Genomic DNA, 22,845 nt, shown 5'->3' with positions numbered 1-22,845 from the left:
CGGAAGGAGAACCAACTCCTGAAAGTTGTCCTCTGACCTCCATGTGTGCTGCGGCCATCTCTTTACACATGCGCACAAAAAATTTAAAAAGCTTAAAAAACAAGAGTCAATAGAGCTTGCTAGCTAGTTAAAAACAACATAGCAAGCCTTTCTAACAGGCTAGCCCTGACTGAGCTCAGGAAGCCTAGAAGATGCTCACGTTCTTATTCATATGTGGGAAGTACAGAGGATCTGTGTTGACTCCAAGCAGAGAGCAGAACACTTTTAGAGACACTGCTTGAGCAAACACTCTGCAACAGATGCAAGGTATTCCCCCCTTTCTTACAGGGCCACCTACAACACAGGAGAGAACCACGCTCTTCCTCCAGGGTCGCTGTAACCGAGAGCAGACCTGAGCTCCAGGACCATTTCATCCCAGAAATGCAGACCGCACAGAGGACAGAAAGGAGCTGAGCTGTGACAGGGACACATCAAGGAGTACTCACTGCTGGTTCAACTTGACTTCGATCTGCAATGTCTATGTGGACAATTTCAACAGTTTTCCAAGTGTTGGGATCTAAACCGTGAACCTGTGAGAAACAGAAAGCTTTAGTGTGTTCTTCATCAGGAAAGCACTGCATTCCACATCCATCCCTTACCACTGTGGATGAAATTACTATTTCGGGAAGTGCAGTTGGCAGTCTTGACATCTGGACAGCGTTTACTCTTCCCATAGCTTCCCTAGTGAGGGGTGGATGTATATAGACATGAAACCTGTGTCAGGGCTATTTTTCACAGTACTAATAGGTCATCCATGTACAACTCTTCCCTGTTTATTGCAAATGATATGAGCTTATAAACCTTAAATCCTATGCTGGCAAAGGTTAACATGACAACCTGACTTCAGAAGCTACACTAGAGATGGGAAGGACTGCTCAGTGGTTAGGGACAACAACTGCCTAGAACTCCAGCTGCAAGGGAACTTGGAAAGCTTTGACATCCTCCTGCACCTGCACCTGTGTGTACTCCCTCCCAGCACTTGGGAAGCAGAGGCAATCAGATCTGAGTTCAAAGCCAGCCTGGTCTACAGAGTGAGTTCCAGGACAACCAAGGTTACAGAGAAGCCCTGTCTCGAAGCACCCCACCCCCACCCCCCAACACTCCAAAAGAGAAGGATTTGCCTATTCTACAGCTCATTTTTGGTGTTAACTTCTTGATACTTCTTACTCAGTAATTTCCCAAGCCCTGTGAACTGTTTTAAAGCAATAGATGAGCCCATCTGAAAGCTGGAAAACAGCAGGGTAAGTCACAGAGGACATAACCACTGCACATCCCTTCACTCAGACCGATACTTTAGAGAATTTCCATGAAACGTAGGCTCAGCTGCCAAGTACACAGACTAAAGCTTCAGCTCCGTGAATGTGGTCAGTGATGAAGCAGCACAGTGCAGAGCAGCTGTGACTAGAGTTTAGCCCTTCCCCGACTCACACTTCTCTAGGAGAGCAGTAGCCCTCAGTGTGGGTGTGTACTGAGGGCAGACTGTAGGCCGCCTGAGCATATGCGTTTCAATGGCTTCTAGATGTCGGTGCTCCAGGTCTACAGATACATGTTTGAGGCCACGTGGTAAAGGCACCAGGGTTTGCCACATACATCCCCGAGCTCCTCAGGAAGCCTTCATGGCTACTTTCCAGAGTCTTGGCAGGTGTTTCTGAAGCTCAGGTCTGAATGTGTGCCACCTTATCACAATGTAGTCAGGAGTTTGTCAATACTCTTTGTAAACCAAGCACCTCCTCATTCCTGCCCCCTGGTCATTTCCCTGACATGAACCCTGGCCCTGAAGTGAAGAGGCAGTAAACATCAGAGAGATCAATTCTGCTAAATACAACTGCTCTGGTGAGCACACAGAAAACAATCTAAAACCACCAGGTAAGAACGGACTGCAGCCTTCTCCTTGCTCCGAACAAGAGAGCTGCTGATAAAAACAGCAATCTCAGGAGATTCCACTCAGCATCGAGGCAGGGACTGACAGAGGAAGCCCGGCTGTTTCTAGCTTGCTTGCCTCACTCCAGGCCCACACGGCTGGGTGTTCGTCTAACCCAGGGCCACCATAACTCTGGGCGGAGAGTGGGCTGTCTCCATTTACTCCCCTTTCCACAGTCTTCATCACTAAGTGCAGAGTCGGGACCATCGTGATGGTAGTGCCAGGGCCTTGTACACAATGACCAAGCCGTCCATGAAGCAGCCATGCTCCAGCCTTGAGTGCACAGTGGAAACTTACATTTTCTAATGTTCCCAAGTCAGGTTTGTGCCATGTTTCAATTTTGATGAAGAAGTCATCTTTCATGTATTCATTCTGCAGAAAACACAAGAATGTGACCCACCCTTCACATCTAGCTAGGAATCTGCCTAGCACAGCACCCCACTGTGGATCTGTTTCCAAATCCAGAGCTGTTAGCCCCCACTCCCCATGTCAATTTTAGACTTAGTGTGTGTGTGTGTGTGTGTGTGTGTATGAGTGTTTTGCTTAAATCCATGTATTTGGGCACATGTGTGTCTGTACCTGTGGAAGTCAGAAGAGGGCATCAGATTCCCTGGAACTTGATTTATAGATGGTTGTGAACCACCTTGTGGTTCTAGGAACCAAGCCTGGGTCCTCTACAAGAGCAGCCCAAGCTCCTAATGGTCTAGCTGAATCTCCAGCCCCAGGTCCTGGTTTTCAAAAACTTGCTGGATACAACACATGATGCTTTTATGTATTTCACACACTCCCACTTGTCATGCAGTACGGGGGCAGGGAAAAAAGAAACCCATGAGGTTTGCTGAGCAATTCTGGCATTCAGAATAAGTAGCAAAGCAAAATAAAACCAGAAAGCAAACCTGTGAGCCCAGAAACACCAGAGGCAGGAATGGCGGGGAGGACACGGGAGAGAGAGGCCATAAAGCCATGGGAGCTTAAGCAAAAGGCCAGCAGCAGTCAGGTATCATAAAAGTGCAAAAGCAAAGTTAAAAGAAGAATGTATGCTACTCACCGTTACAACTGCGGCGGAGAGGAGAGGAGAGGAGAGGAGAGAAGAGGCGGCACCGAAACAGGAAAAACTTCAATTAGAAGGAGTCAAGACAGCCCATCCCAGGATCTTAAGCTATCCCAAACATGTAACATTTAGTAGCTTATTTCTTCAAATTGGTCTCTATACAAGTGACACCAAGAGATCCTCAGTTTAGGTTACGCAGTACAAAGACCGTAGGAAGAGTAATTTACCTTAATTTAAAATAATGCTAATGAGACTATCACAAGAGCCTGACATCATTTATGAGCTTGCTTGGCAAGCAAATCTGTAGTGCCCCTCCTGAGCACCGCTGGGTACTTGTTCACCCCAAAGCCTTCAGTGAGCAGGACCTCCATATGGCTTTCATCTGGGAGTGAACCTAGGGGTATACACGGGTCTAGGGAGGAAAACTCTGGGGCTCCTTGGCTGTCATCCAGAGAAGGCTTTGTTTGGTCTAAACCTATTAAATTGGGCACTCAGTGTCCCTCTCCTATGGTAAGGGCAGCAGGGTACAATGCCTCGGGGACCAGCTTACTTGTTCTGCAGTAGGGGTAGGCATTCCAGGCTTTCTCATGAAACACCAGGGAGCCCTCAGGAGCAATCATCCTCACAAATGCCGGAACTTTGCTGTGAGGAGAAAGACACCAGATACCTTTTCAACTACACCATCGTTTCTGTTACTATCAAAGATGTCATCACATTCCGAACCTGATGAGCTAGATGGATCTAACAGTTCATTTCAATCCCAAAAGCAATCATGTGGCAAATTATTTTAAAAACTGATTAAGAAAGTTTAGCTATGTAAGGGGTTACTGTGCATTTGTGTGTGTGTGTGTGTGTGTGTGTGTGTGTGTGTGTGTGTGTAAGTTTTGGTGGTACTGAGGATGGCTTTACACATGCTAGGCAAACACTAAGCTTCACCACCACATTCTCAGAGAAACTCAAGCATGTGTGTGCAGCACATCACTGCCCATGTGAAGTCAGCAGGCAAATCTGACCTTTAAGGTGAAGCTGGTCTTCACCTTAAAGTTACCAAGTCCACACACCGCACACTGCCACAACACTGGCATTCACACAGCCAAGGTTCACCTAACAGAAGGAAGCCAAGAATACAGGGCTATGTCTAAGCAAGTCACATAATTCATCGGACACAACAGACCTCAAGAACTACACCAAAGAGTAGAAAAGATAAAGCATACCCCACAGGAGATTCTATAGGAAAGCAAGGGTGAGGCTCATGCCTGGCGTGTCAGCACTCAGGAGGCCGGGAAAGGCAGATCTCCTGAGCCTGGGGTCAGAGTGAACCCTGTCTCATGGGGTGGGGAGGGAGGGGAAGAGGTGGGTGTGGTTGTGCACACCTTTAATCCCAGCACTGGGGAGGCAGAATCTGTGAGTTCAAGGCTAGCCAGGTTTACAGAGTTCCAGGATAGCCAGACCCTATCTGGAAGGAAGGAAGGAAGGAAGGAAGGAAGGAAGGAAGGAAGGAAGGAAGGAAGGAAGGAAGGAAAAAGGGAAGAAAGAAAGAAAGAAAGGAAGAAGGGAGGGAGGGAGGAAGGGAGGGGGTAAGGGTGACTCACACCTTTAATCCTAGCACTTGGGAAACAGGTAGATCTTTTTTGAGTTCAAGGCCAGCCTGTCCACAGAGTGGGTTCCTGGATAGTCAGGGCTACAGAGAGAATCCTTGCCTTGACAATCCCACAAGAAAAAAATTCTATAAGTTCAAGAAATGGCTGTCACTAGCCACCTCAAATGTGATTAGAGGAAAAAGCCTAAATATATGACTGACGCCCACAAGCTTATAAATTCCTATCCATTAACAACAACCCCAAAGGCAACTGCATCTACTCTCAACCAGAAAGTTCTGGCCTCTGGCAAGCAGGAAAACTGGCATTTGCAGTTTACATAGAAATGCAAGTGAGCTGTGCAGTTTATGAACAGAGATAACTTAAGGGGCAGCTCCAGTATACACTGTCACAGACTAAATCCAACTCCCAACCTGCCAACACTGGGCACAAGGCAGAAACCCCACAAGGCAAGGTCTGTTTCACCATCTGAGTTGTCTAGTAATTAAGATGCTAAATCACATAAGTCAAAGCCACATCCTACACCCAACTCTAAGCACTTTATATATCTTTCTATATCTCAGCAAATTTCAAACTCATGTATTCAATAAAATGGAGAACAAAGTCAAGAAAACTTGGGAGCCAGGAAGGACTTCTGACTGTAGCAAGAGTGAGCAGCTGGCAGAAGCTAGCCCTTAGCTCAGTCAGGAGGCTAAACAATCAGATGGGGAAGAGCCCCACGTCAGCCAGGAAGCTGTGCAGCACCAAGAGGAGGGACCCCAAGTGCCAGGCCCAGAGGACAGGACATGGGGACACAGCTTGGGAGTTCCACTTTCAGACAAATTACATCACAGGGGAAAAGATATTTTGAGTGGCAGAGCAAGTGGCAATTGTAGGACAGATTTAAAAGTATTTTCATGTGCCTTCATGTCCTTCAAAACTGACAATGAACGATGGCCAATTCTGAGTGCTTTCTCTCTTTTAAAACAAAAAATATTTAATTTTTATGTAAATATGTGCTCTACTTGCATATACACCTGCATGCCAGAAAAGGGCACTGGATCTCATTACAGATGGTTGTCAGCCCCCATGTGGTTACTGGGAATTGAACTCAGGACCTCTGGAAGACTAGTTAGTGCTCTTAACTGCTGAACCATCTCTCCAGCCCCCTGAGTGTTTATTCTTTTCAAATTGTAGGACGATTCACACCAACTTCAGAAATACCAAGTCAGGAAAACTGAAAAGAACGTGTAATCCCAGCCCAGGAGAGGAAGAGAACCGAGACTCTCTGGGGCTTGCTGGTCAGCCAGCATAACCTAAAGCTCCAGGTCCCTGCCTCTGGGAACAGGGTAGAGGCTGGCAAGGAGTGGCAGGGGTAAAGGCACATGTCACCAAGCCTGACAAGCTGTGTCTCTAACCTCCCGTGGCACACATGTACATACCTCACTGCTGCCTTGAGGCCTACACAAATACTGCATACTCATGCATGAACACATGAGCTTGCCTGCATGTGCAAGCTCACCCACTTACACAATGTGCGCGCGTGCGTGGAGACACTCATATACAGAAAGAGAGAGAGAGAGAGAGAGAAAGTCAAAGAACAGCCAGCACAAGTCTCCCACTGCTGAGAACTAGAACCAGCAGCCCTTCCATTTTGTGTAATTAGAATAAGCTACAGGATTCCAGCTTCATCCCAGGGAATGGCAAACAACAAAACCCACTGTAGATTATATCAGACAGAGCTCACCCTATACGGCCAAACAGTGGAACAACCTAATACCTATAAGCAGTATCAGACCTGCTGATGCCCCAGTGTGCACACTCAAGGCCAGAGGATGCTAAGTGCCCTGTCCCATGACTCTCAACCTCCTTACTGTCACCAAACCCAGAGCTGTTCTGGATGCCAGCAAGCCCATGTAATCCTCCCATCTGAGGTTACAGGTGTGCACAGCCACATTCAGTCTTTATGTGGGTTTGGGGATTTTAACTGAGATCCTCATTCTTGCTCAGCAAGTGCTATGACCCACTGGGTCACCCACCCCACCCAGGCCCACTTTTGTATTTCTCTATCCTAATCTCAACTGTTGCCTATCAGATTTCCAAGGCTGATTCTACCACTTAACTTCCTTTTTAAAAACCTCAAGTGAATAAAATTCCCATCTTTGAGCTAGGTACTCCAACTTACTATCCCTTCGCACCTAGCATGAGAGCCTTCGTGAGGAATCTGTCTTCATGTGTGTAGCACTGACTGAATCTGGAGAAATATGCACATGGAGTAAATAAAATATAAATCAAATCCAACTTTTAGGAAGAGAAATCTTCATTAGTGGACCTTCTTCCACACTTGTAACAAGGCAATTGGCTGCATGGGTATCATTTTTCCTCTATCTCTTAGAAGCCACTTTGACTAATGAAAATTGCTTTATAAGTTAGGGAGCCTGAGAAAAATGATAGTAAACAGACTTACAAAATGAAGTGAGGCCTTCAACATGCACACAGGGGGCTTTCCTGCTCTCTCTTCTGCTAAGCGTTCACAAGACGGTTCCCATAGCAGGGAACTCTAAAGCATGAAGCTTCTTTCAGAAGGCATGCCCCGTCTCTCGCTTTCAGAATATTCAACCTAGGGGTCAAAGTCAACTGCAGAGTTTTTATTCTACTACATTGAAAGGAGGTCATATTAAGATCTAATCATTGGAGGAGCTAGAGAAAGTACCCAAGGAGCTAAAGGGATCTGCAGCCCTATAGGTGGAACAACAATATGAACTAACCAGTACCCCGGAGCTCTTGACTCTAGCTGCATATGTATCAGAAGATGGCCTAGTCGGCCATCACTGGAAAGAGGCCCATTGGACACGCAAACTTTATATGCCCCAGTACAGGGGAACGCCAGGGCCAAAAAAATGGGAATGGGTGGGTAGGGGAGTGGGGGGGGGGNGGGTATGGGGGACTTTTGGGATAGCATTGGAAATGTAATTGAGGAAAATACGTAATAAAAAAATATTAAAATATATAAAAAAAAGATCTAATCATAATGGCATGATGGTTATTACCCATTTGTTCCCAGCCAGGGCAACTGAAAAACAAAAATGGTAAGATTTTTGTCCTCAGACATGTGGATGCGGGTGCCTTCAGAAAGCCTGAAGCATTCTGAAGCTGGAGTTGAGGTTTCATGCATTGCGAGCTCCTTGACACGGGTGCTGGGAACTGAACCCAGGTCCTATGCAAGAGCCGCATATGCTCTTAACCACTGAGCAGCCTCTCCAGCCTGGGGAAGGCAACTGTCACAGAAGAGGAAGAATAAAACAGACTGGCATGGCTCAATGACTACAACTGCCTTGCTGGGGGCATGGAAAAAATGAATGGGGACAATCCCAACACAGCTCGCTCTTCCAGGAAAGGAAGCAAAACAGGAGACTGAAACCAAGACCTGTCTCAGCACAGGGCGAGGGTGGACGGTGCTACAGAGGAGAGTGAGCGCAGGTCAGTGAGGCCAGAGCCTCGCTGGGCACAGCTCCCTCACGGCTAACTTCAGGAAGAGTAGGACAAGACAGGGCTGGCTGTCAGCGGTGGGCAGGCAGACTAGGCAGACTGCTTGCCTGCCTACAGGCTGGCCTGTGAGGTTCATTCTCTGTCATGTGGAAGCAGCTGAAAGCTCTAAGAACACCACCACAACCTGGGTCAGGTTTTAAGGTCACTCTGACTCTGCGTGGGCAGATGGTGGCAAAATCAGTTCCAAATGGACAGACTGAAGGGTGAAGGGTGGAGTGTACCAGTGACTTGGAATAAGCACAAACCAGTGAATTGGAACTTCATAAAACAACAAACTTTTCCAACTTCAAAGGGCACTGTTTAAAAAATAAAAATTTAGCCTACAGAATGAGAGTGGTTCCGCAAATCACCTCTGACAGGGTCCTAACACACAGAAGTTCTGCACAGTAGAGAAAGTTGAGAAAAGGCAGTAGAGGTTACAGTTCCCACACTCAAGGAGGCTAAGGAAGGAGACTCACAAGTGAGCCTGAGCTACATGGAGAGGCTGACCAAAGCAAACAAACAAAGCAAAACAAAAAATGAAACAGAAGATTTGAACAATATTTTTCCAATAATACGCAAAGTCCATAAAATTCTTAAGGAAATTCCAACACCCTTAATTATCAGCGACAAGCACCTCAAAACCACAAGGAGTCACTTTTTATACACAAAACCACAAGGAGGCGCTCTTCATACACAAAACACAAGGAGATGATCTTCATACACCCTAAAAGCAGTAAAGCAGGGGTCTGGACTTTGGTTACTCTGGGTCAAGTGAAACCCACAATTTCATAAATTTGGCAAAATAAGGTGTTAGTAGTCTTAGCCAAAGTTCCAATTCTACTGATGTTAAGTGGGGACAGGGCACATGACTTGGCTTAATTAAATCATTCAATGCTACCCTTGCAGGTTCAGCTTCCTTAGCTACAGAGCTGAGATGCTCCAGGGACAGTGCTCTGAGGAAGTGGACTCTGATGGCCTCAGCTGCTGCTAAGTGATCTGTGTCTCTATGTAGGTTAGGTATTCCATGGCTGATCAGTAGTCAGTGTGACACTAATGACTCTGAGAGCCTGTCTCACACACTGCTGCCCTCTCCCCATTCTCCTCCCCCCCCCCAACCTCCTGAACTTCTGTTCATAGCTACCATCTTTGGACAGGGGTTGAAGGGCCTGGTAAGAATGGGCACAAGAGTCAAGGAGCCTTCACCACCCCCTTTGTCACCTTCTGCTTCTCCTTAGGGGACCTCATCACTGGGTTCCTTAGGCCTGGGACTTCATACTCTGACCAAGAAAAACTAAAAGTCAGAGTGACCAAGTCTCTGTGATTTACTGACCACAGCAAGGGGTATCTCTGTCTTCCTGTGTGAAACTCATAACCTATGTCTCAGGATGGCACACAGAAAAGGTGCTGTGAAGCCTACAGAGAGCCTGAATGTCCTAACCCCATGTCCAAATAAGTTGTTAATCAATGGTGTCACTTGCAGCTCTCTTCAACTAAGAGTCATCATTAATGGCTGGAGGGTTACCTAAATCAGATGTTTCAAATATGGCATTTAATACTCTTCTTTCTCATAAAAATGAAATCACCTAGATCTCAGCAGGAAGTGGTCAACATTTCTAACACTTTAATGACTTTCGAGGCTTCTTATCTGATTAGGTTTTAAAAACATGGAACACATTATGAATACCTAATGACCCAGTAATAGACCTTTGCGATATAATAAGATGCTGTTTTTCTAATACCTGAACCTTTAGGTTAAATAAAGGATGTTACACATTTTTTTAAAAGAGACATTACACAATTTTTAAGGTTAGTTTTCTGCCAACTATATACAAGCTAGTCAGCTGGAAAGAACTTTTGAGAAAAGCCCTCTACCAGATTGCCTGCAGGCAAGTTTGTAAGGATATCAGCTTGATTAAAGATTGAGAAGGAAGAGAGCACAGCCCTCCCTCCCCCCCACTTCCGCCCCACCCCCTGGGGCAGGTGGTCTTGGGTGATAAGGAAAGCTGGCTGAGCAAGCATGGGAGCAGGCTGGTCAGTGGTTCTCCTCCACGGTCTCTGCCTTGTTTCTCACCTCCAGGCTCATGCTTTGGCTTGCTTCATGCTGTGACTTATAAGCCAAGCCAACTCTTTCCTCACCAAGGTGGTTTTGGTCATGCCGTTTTGTCACAGCAATGAAACAAGCTAATGTTTTCACATTTGGAATACTAATCTATAAAGGACACCACAGACCAATACAGAATAATTTCCTACGTCAAACCCTTTGGCTTATTTTAGCACTCCCAGAAAAAGCCCACTGCTTTCAATAAGGAACTTCTAGCTGTTTGTAGAATTCAAGAAGTGGGAAAATCAAAATTTTTAGTGAAAACAGAGGTTGCAAAAACAGCTCAGTGGTTGAGAGCACTTGTCAGACAGAGTTCAGTTTCCAGCACACATTTAGGACAGATCAGTGCAGCCTACAACCCTCTTCTGGTCTCCACAGGCAACTTCACACTTGTGACATACAACACACACATACACATAAATGGAAACATGGCCTTAAAAAAGAAAATGATGATAAAGTTAATCACCTAACCTCATCTACACTGCAGGAACATGAATAAGAGCTGTGTGTGCGTGTGCCTGTGCTTGTGGCTGTGCGCACACACAAGTGTGTGTATATACACAAACAAGAAGAGCAGAGATGCTCTCCCAAGCTTAGTAGACAAAGAGGTGGTTGGCAAAATGCACTCAGAGCCATCATCTCTAGTCTCCAGTATGCATTTCCTATTGAAAAATATCTAAAGGAAATGAGAGATAAGGCTGTCAGGCTTAAGAGGAGCACACAAAGGAACAAAACAGAAGGAAAAATAAAGAACGGTGTGTGCAGACCACCAGCCACAGACCTCCCCACCAGCAGCTAGCAGCAGCTGCATCCAGCCACACCACCAAACACAAACGGAAGCACAGACTTTCTGCCTGTGAGATTAGCAAAAATTCAAACAGAAAAATAAGGAAAATGAATAGTGCAGAACTTTGGAGGATGATTTGAATGGCTGGGGTTTTCCAGAGGCCCTCTGTCCTAAGAAGTACAGCATCTAGGAGAAGCCAAAGAGTTCTACAGCTACAAAAACATACTAAAAATATAAATTCATACCTAAAATGTGAATGATCTTCATCCCCTATCCTATAGAGAACAGTTAAATAACTATGCCACATAAGGGAATTTTACTTGTCTTAACCATAGGTAAACATACACGCACACGCACAGAGAAAAGGGCTGGGGGTTTCCTCAATTGATAAAGTTCTTGTCTTGTAAACATGAGACCCTTTCGTTCAATCCCCAAAACCACATCTAAGTGCTAGGCTCAGTGACCTGACCCCACAATCCCAGTGCCCATCACTCTGGTGTACCTGGTGAGCTCCGGATCAATACGAGCCCTATCTCAGAGCCTCAGATTGTGCTTCATCCTGAGCACAATCTGAGGCTCCCACAGAGACATTTAAATAAATAAATAAAAGGCTCCTACAGATATCAAATCAAAACATGGGTGAGCTAGGACTTGGAAGGATAACCCTTAAAGCATTTCAAGTGTGTCTGTGTGCATGCCCGGTACTCATGGAGGTGAGAAGTACCTGGTATCTGTGCTGCTAGATCCCGCTGAGAGTAAATGAGTCCCACGTGGGTGCTAGGAACCAAACCTGAGTCCTCTGCAAGAGCAGCCAGTGCACCTGAGTGCTAACCACCAATCTCCAGATGGAGGATGAAGAGTTAATCTTACAGTATTCCCTAGTGTTTGAATCTCTGTTACGGGCAGATGTATCACTTTCATAACTTAGGATAAAAACAAGGGGGCCCACAACAAAGTAAAGTGTAACACGTGGTTACGGAACAGCACAGTTCACGGGGCCTACTGACAAGGAGGCTGCTAGACAGACAGACACTGTAGGCCTCGGTGGAGCCCACTTGCCTCTTCAGGTGGTAGATTTTGTGTGTGTACTGTCCCTTCTCGCCATCGTTTTCGTAAGGTTCATTCTTCAGGACTTCGATTCCTTCTCCACCACCAGTTTCATTCTTACTCGCTTCTGCAACAGAGTAAAGCTGTCCAACCTGATACTGAAATTCCAAAGAGCAGAGTTTTACTAAGTCAATAAGAGCTGCAGAACTTTCCTATGATAAAACCACAATAAAGATGATAAAGAAACTCCACACAAACCATTCAGCACATGTTCTAAATGCAAACAGAGCCCAAGTGACAGTGATGGGTGTCACAGGATTCCCAGTTTCACAAACGAAACACACAGTCACCAATATCTTATTTGTATAATAACATGTAAGGAAGATATCAGCACTTAGTTCAACTTCTGAACGATGAATGTGTACTCTGTGCAACATTTTTATTTCTCTTACATCTTAGTGCAACCTTAAGGCTGGGCAGCCAGCTAGCTCTCCGCTCTCAGTAATGAAGGACAAGGAAGAGCTAAAACCTCAAGAGCTTTTAGCACAGCTCAAAGGACACAGTACTGGGTATCCAAGATCAGAACTTTTCAATAAAATTCCCCAATAAACACAAACTTTCTGGGAATATAAGTATGTAAGTATCAGCACTAAGTGTTAGTGCTCAGTCATTCCTATTTCACAGTGAACTCTCAGTGGTGGGGCAGTTCCCGTGAGTTCACAGTACTGAATTGTGCCACTGTCACAACAAACTGAGGCTCTTACGGCTCTTTCCTGTTCTAGGGACCAACCATGGGACTAGTGCCAATCTCTTCAACTTTGACTAGGGCAACCTGAAGCAGCTTTTTCTTCTTTATAATCTTATTTTCAAAGAAAAGGAACAAAATTTTATCTCTAAGAACTCACAATTCAAAGCTATAATTATAATCGAGAGAATAAAAGGATTGTCATAATTCCAGAAAATATTCCATCTAAAAAGCTCTTGGGATGCAATGTTATCATGCTAGCTAACTTAATAGTCTCCCTCTTCTCTGTCTCCCTCCCCCTCTCTTTCTTCCTCTCCCCTCCACACTGCATTACTCAATTTGGAAGGGTCTGAAATTGAAAGGCTAGAACTAAACACATTTCTTAAGTGCTCCAAAGTTATCTATTTAAAACTACAGACTGCAGGTGGTGATGGCGCACACCTTTAATCCCAGCACTTGGGAGGCAGAGGCAGGCAGATTTCTGAGTTCAAGGCCAGCCTGGTCTACAAAGTGAGTTCCAGGACAGCAAGGGCTATACGGAGAAACCCTGTCTCGAAAAAACAAACAAACAAACAAACAAACAAAAACTACGGATTGCAGGGGAGGCTGTTCTCTCCGTTTCTGGCATGCTATTCGGGTTAGTATAATGCTACAATTCTTGAAATTCTTCAAAACCTACTTTTCAACCTGTCAGATTTCAAAACAGGATTAAAATGTCTTTAAAACAGAGGACAAATTTTGAAATTTTGGGTTATTTGAAAAAATAACTCAGTGCTGAGCAGTGGTAGTGCCTGCCTTTAAATTCCAGCAATCGGGAGGCAGAGGCAGGCAGATCTCTTCAAGGCAAGCCTGGTCTACAGAGTGAGTTCCAGGCCAGCCAGGGCTTCATAGGGAAACCGTCTCGAAAAACCAAAAAGGAGTAATTCACACTCAGGGGCACACTTGTTAAATCTGAACATAACAAAAGCTGAAAAGATCTGAGATTATGATATCCAGACTCTAGATTTCAACAAGTTGTTTCAATCAGCTATTCCCCACCCCCAAACCCAAAACACCTGCAAAAATAAACACCAAGCTCCACCTCCGGGTTCAAATAATCAATTGTGCAAATAAAGAGCAGGGCCGGGTGCAGCCAGTGCTATGTGCCCTGGTGACAGCAGGCAGCTCTGGGGTCGCAGAGAAGAGCTGCTGCTCTTCCTCAGCTCTGCTTTCTCCCGCCTGTCATCTGTCACGTCTTATCAGTTTGTCTTGTCTGACTTCCAATTCTCCAATTTATTCACTGTTAGCTGAGGAACTTGAATGCTCAAGTTCAGAGGGGCCCTGCTGCCTGATTTCCCAGCCTCTCTGATTTGCCCTCCGTGTTGGCTGACAGGTGTAGCAGCAGGGTGTGGGTTCAAGGCCATAATCATGCTGTTAGCCAATGGTAAGATCACATCTGGAACACCTTTTCAGTGCAGAGGAGTAACTATGCTGTATGTAGCCACTAGGCCGGCTGTGCAAGGTCATGAGGTCACATCACACTAGCACAAATGGGTGCGCTGGGCATGTTTAACACTGTTTAACCTGTTAAAGGGAAACAGGTCTTCAGGGTGGTGAGGCTGGCCAGCAGAGTTACCGCCAGAAAAACTCAAGGCTTAACTCACACTGCACAGGTGAGGTGAGCTATGCTAACAGAAAAGCAAGTTCCATGGAAAGACAAATGTCCATCAGTCAAGGAGATCAGCTCTTCTCTCAGCATCGAGCCCTCTCACCTACTAAGTACTTACATTGAGGCTGGAATCTCATTTTCATGGGACAATGTTGAAAGAATTTCTATACTTGTTAAAACTATTTTCTACAGACTCTTCCAAATGAGACAATATAGCAGAAATTTGTTTGTAATAATCTGTCACACATAATTCATTTTGTCACATAAGCTGGAATAAAAAAGAAAATGAAGGCTGCAGCTCTTTGGTAGACTGTTTACCTAATGTTTTTGAGGCCCTCGGTCCAGACCCCAGGACTGCACCAAAAGAGAAGACCAAAGCAGACACACATTACAAAACCCCATAGATTAACATATCAGTAAATCACACCAACAAAATTGGAAGAAGCAAAAATACTTACCTCTTGAACAGAACACGGCAAAACCACACGGCTGAAAGAGAACAAATATATATATATATATATACATTACATATTGATAAGGCTTTAAAACAAGATCTCTAGACTCAATGTTACTTTAACTCTAGTGACACAGTGGACAAGAAAAGCCATTCATGGGAGGGGGTGTTTATGAGTCTAGGACCTTCAGGTTCTCAACTGTAAGACTGCCATTGTTGAACTTGGAGGGCTACTGGCTTCACTCTCACAGGACCCAGGATTCAGGAGCTTGGTTCTTGTGCAGGGTAAGCAAGCATGAACGAGTTCATCATCTGCAGACTCTCTGGTCAGAACACACCCATGAGGTCTTTAGTACAGTTTCATTTGCCATGTGTGCTGTGCATTTTAAAGATTTATTTTTATGTGTGTGAGCATGGGGTCTCTGGCCAGTAGGGCAGGAGGTCGGAAGCACCAAACATGGGTCTTCTAAGCGAGCAGTCAGGAGTATTCTTAGCCACTGAACTCTCTAACCCTGTGCATATTTTATTTTTGATACTTGTACTGGCTGGTTTTGTGTGTCACTTTGACACAGCTGGAGTTATCACAGAGCAAGGAGCCTCCCTTGAGGAAATGCCTCCATGAGATAGAGCTGTAAGGCATTTTCTCAATTAGTGATCAAGTGGGGAGGGCCCAACCCATTATGAGTGGTGCCATCCCTGGGCTGGTGGTCCTGGGTTCTAAGAAAGCAGGCTGAGCAAGCCAGGGGAAGCAAGCCGGGAAGCAGCACAACTCTGCTGAATCAGCTCCTGCCCTATGAGAGTTCCGGTCCTGACTTCCTTTGGTGATGAACAGCAATGTGGAAGTGTAAGCTGAATTAACCCTTTCCTCCCCAACCTGCTTCTTGGTCATGATGTTTTGCGAAGGAATACAAACCCTGACTAAGACAATACTTCTCTCAGAATACAAACATGCTTTGAAGTTCATGAATGAATCTTTCCACAAGTCTCTCCACAACCTTATTATTCAGGTTTTGTGAGACAAAAGTAAAGGTGTCTTTGGAATAAGCAGTGACTGCTGTTCAGGGACGGCTCTGCACATTATAAATAACATACTCTTTCCCAAGGAAGGGCCAGCTTAAGGAGATCTGAGCTTGATCCTGTCCAAGTATGTGCTACTGAACATAGATAGCAAAGGTTATCTTTTGAGATCCACTTTACAACAACACAGCACAAGATGAGGACTCAGAGTCTACAGCTGCGCTGTTTCCATCAGAGCATCATTTTTCACAAGGAAACCCCTGATTTCTATAAAACAGGTTTCCTGCTACTCCCTCCCCACTATAGGTCACAATCACCCATGTAACAGTGATCTAAAGACCAGGACCACTCAGGTCAGAAAAGTTCCAAACTTCTATTTCTCATGGAGAACAAACTTGCCTCCCCTAAACAAACATCCCACCTCTCACCGCTGCCCCTACAGTGCACACTAACGTCGTCTCACTACACAGTGTGTAAACTGGAGAACTGCAGTGAGAGGGAGCCAGGGTGGATCCCACTTTTCAGAGCCTCTAACACTAGGTTCAGCCAGAAGATGGTGGCCCACACCTTTAATCCTAGCACTCAGGAGGCAGAAGCTGACTGACTCTCTTCTGAATTTGAGGCTAGCCTGGTCTACAGAGTAAATCCCAGAAGAACCAGAGAAACCCTGTCATGAAAAATGGAAAGAATAAAGTTCATTAATGAAGCAACAGACACGCCGGAGGATGTCCCAAGAGTGACACAGCTGTGGCTGATCCCCAGCCACAGATCATCTGTAGGTAGCTGGGAAGGAGGTCTTCTAGGGAGCACTCCAAGAGTTACCAAAGAACTGAACCAAGATGTAGGACTGTAGAGGAAGGGATGGAGGAAAGGGGGTTGTCACAAAGTTTCACAACAACCAAACAACCAGAGATGGGTAATTTTAACACTTGGTAACAGAAGCCTATTTTTGTTTGACAACACTTTCAGAACACTCTTTCATAAACGAAAGTGGCTACGGCATTTAAAAGGACAAATCAAATCCACAAACTACTCTGAAAATCCTCAGTGGGTTTTTTTTCCCCAAATAGAACCACCAACAAATGCTTTAAAACCAGGACTCTTACACTAACGATGTCGTCCAAGGCTCTGTAACAGAAGGGATGAGCCCACCCTCAGAGCCATTTCCTCTTCTGTTTTGTTTGAGGCGGGGTCTTATTAAGTAGCCCTGGCCACCCTGGGACTCACGAAAGCCCTGCCTCTCTCAGGGCTGGTATTAAAGGCATGTGTCACCACACTTGGCCCTGAAAGCTATTTTTTTAACTCCTTAATTCTTACCAAAAAAAAAAAAAAAAGTCGGGCAGTGGTGGCGCACGCCTGTAATCCCAGCACTTGGGAGGCAGAGGCAGGCGGATTTCTGAGTTTGAGGCCAGCCTGGTCTACAGTGAGTTCTAGGACAGCCAGGACTGCACAGAGAAACCCTGTCTCGGGAAAAAAAAATGTTCTAAGACATCCAACATCTGCCACAGTATTTTACTTCCCCACACAGGAACCATCTATTCACTGTTTGGATGGAGCTGACAGCAGGGGTCACTTCATTTACAGCACTGAGTACTCACACGACGTAGACAGTAAACTGTCTTTATCTTAAATCTAGGAGGAGAAAAAAAAAACAACTAAGAGAGACTCTGATGAAAACAATTAGATGATAGATACACATTAGCATTTGCTACCTTCCTTCTTAAAGGTATGCAAAACACAAGACTGGAAAGAGGGCTAAGAGGTACTGCTCTCGCAGAAAGAGCCTCAGCTCATTCTCTAGCACCAGCTCCAACTGGATCCTCTGACCTCCAGGGACATCTGTACTGAGGTACAGACACACTGTCAGAGAGGGTTAACTCAAGAGTTAACTCACATTCTGAAGACAGGAAGTAACTAATAAACTAAAAGCCACTAGATGCCTCATGTGCAGTCAGTCCAGCATCTCTCTTCCTAGGTGGCCTGGCACAAGTCAGTTCCTGTCTACCGCATATTCTCCTGTTTTAATATCTGCCGCTAGAGTAATGTTAGGTGATGTTTACAAGATACATTGTTAAAATTACTTGGAAGAAAGTTTTCATAAACTCAAAGTTCAGTAGTATGATTATGTTTTAAGTGTAAATCTTTGCTGTATGCAGAATGCGAAAGTATGCCTGTTTTCAGACTCCCTGTCACTAAAAAAAAAAAAAAAAAAGTAGTAATTCTTCAGGCCAGAGATGGCCCAGCAGCCAAAGGCAGGACCCTAATGGGAGTAGAGAACTGACTCAAAAGCTGTCCCCTGACCTCCAAAAGCACTCTGTGGTACCACCCTGTACACCCCTCTCCATACAAATGTAATTTAAAGTTTTTTCCTAAAAGTAAAAAAGAATCGTCACCAATTCATTTAACAAGTGTTTGCTGAAGGGCTTGAGAAATGGCTCTGCGGCTAAGAGGACTTGCTGCTCTCTGGGTTCAGTTTCCAGCACATGGACGGTGGCTCACTTCTTGCTCTAGTTCCAGGGGATCCAATGCCTAATGCCTTCTTACTACTACCTCCAAGAGCACTGTATGAACGCAGCACATACGCACACACGAAGGCAAACACTTAAACACACATATAAACTGGCAAATCTTTAAAAACACCAAATGCTGGCTGAAGATGTGCTTTGTACTAAAGACTGATCCAAAAAAATGGAGGTATCAGAGTAAGTATCGTGCGCAATGTAGGGAGAACAGTCAGAAAGACAAACAATACACACTTCCCAAGACCTGGAAGGTGAGCTACTGATTTGAGGAAAAAGCATTCGAGTCAGCAGAAAGAGAAGGAAAGCCAACATACAGAGCGACAGAGGAACAACAAGGGGTCTTGTAATGCTGGAATGGGCAAGGGAAAAAAAATTACATATGAGCAGAAGATAGAATCTGTTAAGCAGTGTTAAGTAGAGAAACCTTGTTAGTGACTTTTACAAGGTTGACGTTAATACAGGCAAGGAATCTAGATAGCTAACTTAACGTCTTCTTTTTTTTTTTTTTTTTTTTTTTTTTTTTTTTTAAGAATCTGAAATGAAATTAGGGCCGAGGAAGAACAGCAACAACAAAATGGGTCACACTTGAAATTGCACAAGGGACACCGGCTCAGGTATGACAGCTGAACATTCCCCGCCACCACGGTTTTCTGTGATGTCCGTGGCTCTAAGCAGAGGGGGAAGCCACAACTTCCCAACAAAATGACAGGACCAGTCCAACGCACCTGGGAAAAGTCTTCATTTGCCGTGTTAAGCACCATGTGTTTAACCCCGCACCGAACCCAGTGAAGCAGGTGGGGCCGGTGTCTCCCTATCTTAGAGGTGAGGGGTCTGAGAGCGACCGCAGGGGCATGATCTAGAGTCGGCTTCACTGAGCCTGAGATGGGTCGGGCTCGAACTTGCGGGCGACCCTTCGCTCGGCATCCCCGGCTCCCCCGGGAGCCCCGGCCGCACCGCCGACCCTGGCGCTGACTGCGGAGGGCGGCGGCGCCGCACAGGGCCTTGGGGGCACCAGGAAGGAGCCAACTGCGACCCGGGAGCGCCCTCCTCGCCGAGCCCACCGATCCTCCCCAGCCCGCGTTCCGGAACCTCATTCGAGCCCACCGACCCACTCACAATTCCTTAATCAGCACCATCTTCCGGGAACCCCTCACAGCCGCCGCCGCCAGCCGCCACCGCCGGGCCTCGCAACACGCATGCGTAGCCCCGCCTCCCGATCGTCCGAGCCCCGGGAGCGCCTGCGCGTCCGCGCCCTTCCGCCGCCCGCCATTGCGTCAGCGCGCCTGGGGGAGCTGACTCCGCCCAGTCCACGCCCCGCTCACGGAGCACGAGGCCTCCACTGCGGCTGCGTGGCCCCTTGGCGCGCTGGTGAGCCTTGGAGCGCGCCTGCGTACTCTCGGCGAGCGCTGGGGCAGCACGCGCGGCGTCCTCCTGCCATCCTCAGTCTCTCAGGGCGCTGTGCAGCCTGCGGTTTCCTGTGAGTTCTCCAGTCGGGACCCTAAACGACGTTGAGCTCGCACAGTTGTGGGAGCCGAGGATGCCCTCAGGTTTAGCAGGAGCGTGTTCTAGAAACCCAGATCGATGTTAAAATCCTGATGTGTTCGCCCCTTGCCCTAACTACCTTTTTTTAAGGGTACATCTGGTTTGCCTGTATTGTGTCTGCTCCCTGTGTGTGTCTGATGCATACTGAGGTTCACGTGGAACTGGAGATGCAGACAGTTGTGAAATGGCATGTGGGTGCTGGGAACCAAACCTGGGTCCTCTGCAAGAACCCCCAGTGTTCTTAACAGCTGAGCCCCTGTCCAAACATTGAATCCTCAACAAAAGCAATTTTTGCATGAGACAGACCCAGACCCAGTTGGGTAGACTAATTCTAGACGAATTCTACGTGTCTAAGGCATTGGTTTTATCACTATGTGCTTTCGGGGCAAAGAGCTCATTACAGGAAGAATGAAAGTTAAATTTTACTAAGACCACTCAGAAGCCCGTCCAACACGGGCTTTAAGCACTAGTTGACCTAACAACTTTGATAAAACAATTTTGAAACAGTCACTAAGTACTGCTTTTGGACTGCCCTCTGCTTCCTCGGTCGATGAACTTAGTAACTTGGGATCCAAGGACGTTTTAGTGGGATTCCTAGGGAGCTGGATAACTGCAGAGATTATAGGCATAACTTTGTGTCAACGGGCATTTTAGGTAAATTTGATTTCTCTATACTTTGTGTCAAACCATATTTTTTCCCCTCTTCGAATGATCTTGAAAATACTTTCATGAAAACTAGAAATAGTCTCAAGCATATTCTTCCCCCCTCTCTCTCTAGTGATTTATTTATTTACATTTTATGTACATTGGTGTTTTACCTGCATGTATACCTGGGTGAGGTCAGATCCCCTGGAACTGGAGTTTCAAACAGTTGTGAGCTGCTACGTGGGTGCTGGGAATTGAACCCAGATCCTCTAGAAGAACCACCAGTGCTCTTAACTGCTGAGCCATCTCTCTAACCCCAGTCCCAAGTGTTAGATATTTTGTTAGATATCAGAGTATAAGTCAGTTGTCCCGATTTGGGAAACTGGGTTGGACTTTGAAGATGAAGACCTGGACCGGAATCCTGGCTGGTTGACTTCAAGAAACCTGGAATAAAGAATCTTGTAGAGACTTGATTTATATAACCAAAAATAGGTGACTGTTTAGGGAATAAAAAGTAGGAAGGGACTGGAAATGTAGCTCAGTTTATAGAGTACTTGCCTAATGTCCTAGCAGTGAGTTCAGTCTTTTTGATTTTTTTTTTTTTGAGACAGGGTTTCTCTGTGTAGCCCTGACTGTCCTGGAACTCACTTTGTAGACCAGGCTGGCCTCGAACTCAGAAATTCGCCTGCCTCTGCCTCCCAAGTGCTAGGATTAAAGGCGTGTGCCACCACCGCCCGGCTTGAGTTCAGTCTTAAACACCACAAAAAAGCCAAAATTACTGAAGCACCTATACATACATATCACCTATACATATCACATGGTAATAGATGGTTTTTGAATAAGAACCATATAAAAACTATCAGGGATCAGCAACAGTAAATTAAAAAGGAAAGCCAAAGAGAGGTTGAAGAGATGACTACTCTTCCAGAAGACGAGGAATTCACCTGTAACTCCACTTCCAGAAAATCATACACATAACTTTTTTAATACCTTGAGAACTTCATATAGTTCTTAAAATTGATATATAATAATACCTTCATTTCTCCCTTCCCTCTCCTACACTCCCATGTCTGACCACATTCTCTCCCAAACTCAAGGCCTTTTATCACTATTATTACATCTAAATGAATGAGCATATAAACACAAAGCATTTTTTTGGCTGGGCATGGTGGTGCACACCTTTAATCCCAGCACTTGGAAAGTAGAGGCACGCTGATCTCTTGAGTTCAAGACCAGCCTAGTCTACACAGAAACCGTGTCTAGAAAAACCAACCACATACGTATACATCATAATACATACATATGTACATACATGCAGCTTGTGAGTCAATTCAGTGTTGCCTGCATGTATAAGTTTTTAGGGCTAAGCACTCAGTATTAGATAACCAGTCAGAGCTCTCTTCCTAGGGAATTCTCTGTTTGCCTCTGTCTGGAGTGCAGCTGTTAGTTGCCCATAGATCTTCATCTAGGGGTGTGGGTAAGATTTTTTTCCATCTACCTTGGGATGTCAAGTGTCACTGGAATTGTTCCAGGATTGTTAAGGCAGCCATGTTGAGGTTTAGGAGAATTAGGAGAAGGCACAATCTCAGGCCAACTTTCTGACTTGAGCAATCTTCCCACCACCCCCTTCTACCACGTTCCCTGGGTATTAAAGGAGTTGAAAACCTGGGCCTGAATCCTGGCTCATTGACTTCAAGATACCTGCAGGAAAGAATCTTGCAAGAATTGCGTTGTCGCCGGGGTCAGCGGTGGTGCACGCCTTTAATCCCGGCACGTGGGACGCAGAGGCAGGCAGATTTCTGAGTTCAAGGCCAGTCTGGTCTATAGCGTGAGTTCCAGGACAGCCAGGGCTATACAGAGAAACCCTGTCTCGAAAAAAAAACAAAAAACAACAACAACAAAAGAATTGTTTTGTGGGTGTCTCAGCACGTCAGTGCCCTGTGCATATTGACCACTGTGACTTTCTGTAATGGTCTCCTGCTGCTGCAAAAAAGGATCTTCTTTGAATAGGGGTGAGATATGTACGCTTATCTGCTGGTATAAGGATAAGTACTTAGAACGCAGTTAGGGATTCTGCAGGTAAATATAGAGTGGCAGTTGTAGGTTCTCCTCCGAGATCCATTGCTCCCCTAGCCACGTGGAGTTGGCTCTGTTTCCAGTACCAGCGTCATTTCCTTCCTGTTAATCGGGCCTTCATCCAATTAGACTGTTGCTGGTT

The 22,845-nt window shown here is 45.7% G+C and overlaps 1 protein-coding gene across 3 annotated transcripts in view; it reads right to left on the bottom strand.

The window, feature by feature from the left end:
• Positions 1-19,636, bottom strand: part of Pitpnb (phosphatidylinositol transfer protein beta) — a 52,678-nt gene extending 33,042 nt beyond the window's left edge. For 2 of the 3 annotated variants that reach the window (XM_021163485.2, XM_021163484.2), the window contains exons 1-7: positions 19,557-19,636; positions 14,906-14,936; positions 12,067-12,212; positions 3,562-3,653; positions 3,009-3,016; positions 2,258-2,332; positions 486-569 (exon numbers count right to left, since the gene is read on the bottom strand). In XM_021163485.2, the coding sequence (XP_021019144.1) occupies positions 486-569; positions 2,258-2,332; positions 3,009-3,016; positions 3,562-3,653; positions 12,067-12,212; positions 14,906-14,936; positions 19,557-19,576 (456 nt within the window). In that variant the 5' untranslated portion in view covers positions 19,577-19,636. The remainder of the gene's footprint in view (positions 1-485; positions 570-2,257; positions 2,333-3,008; positions 3,017-3,561; positions 3,654-12,066; positions 12,213-14,905; positions 14,937-19,556) is intronic. The other variant, XM_021163486.2, reaches the window with a different exon arrangement.
• Positions 19,637-22,845: the final 3,209 nt, after the last annotated feature.

Source organism: Mus caroli, chromosome 5 (assembly GCF_900094665.2).
Source record: "Mus caroli chromosome 5, CAROLI_EIJ_v1.1, whole genome shotgun sequence".
In the NCBI taxonomy this organism is placed as follows: domain Eukaryota; kingdom Metazoa; phylum Chordata; class Mammalia; order Rodentia; family Muridae; genus Mus; species Mus caroli.
Note: the sequence above shows the minus strand (reverse complement) of the source record. Positions and strands in the feature narration are given on the sequence as shown.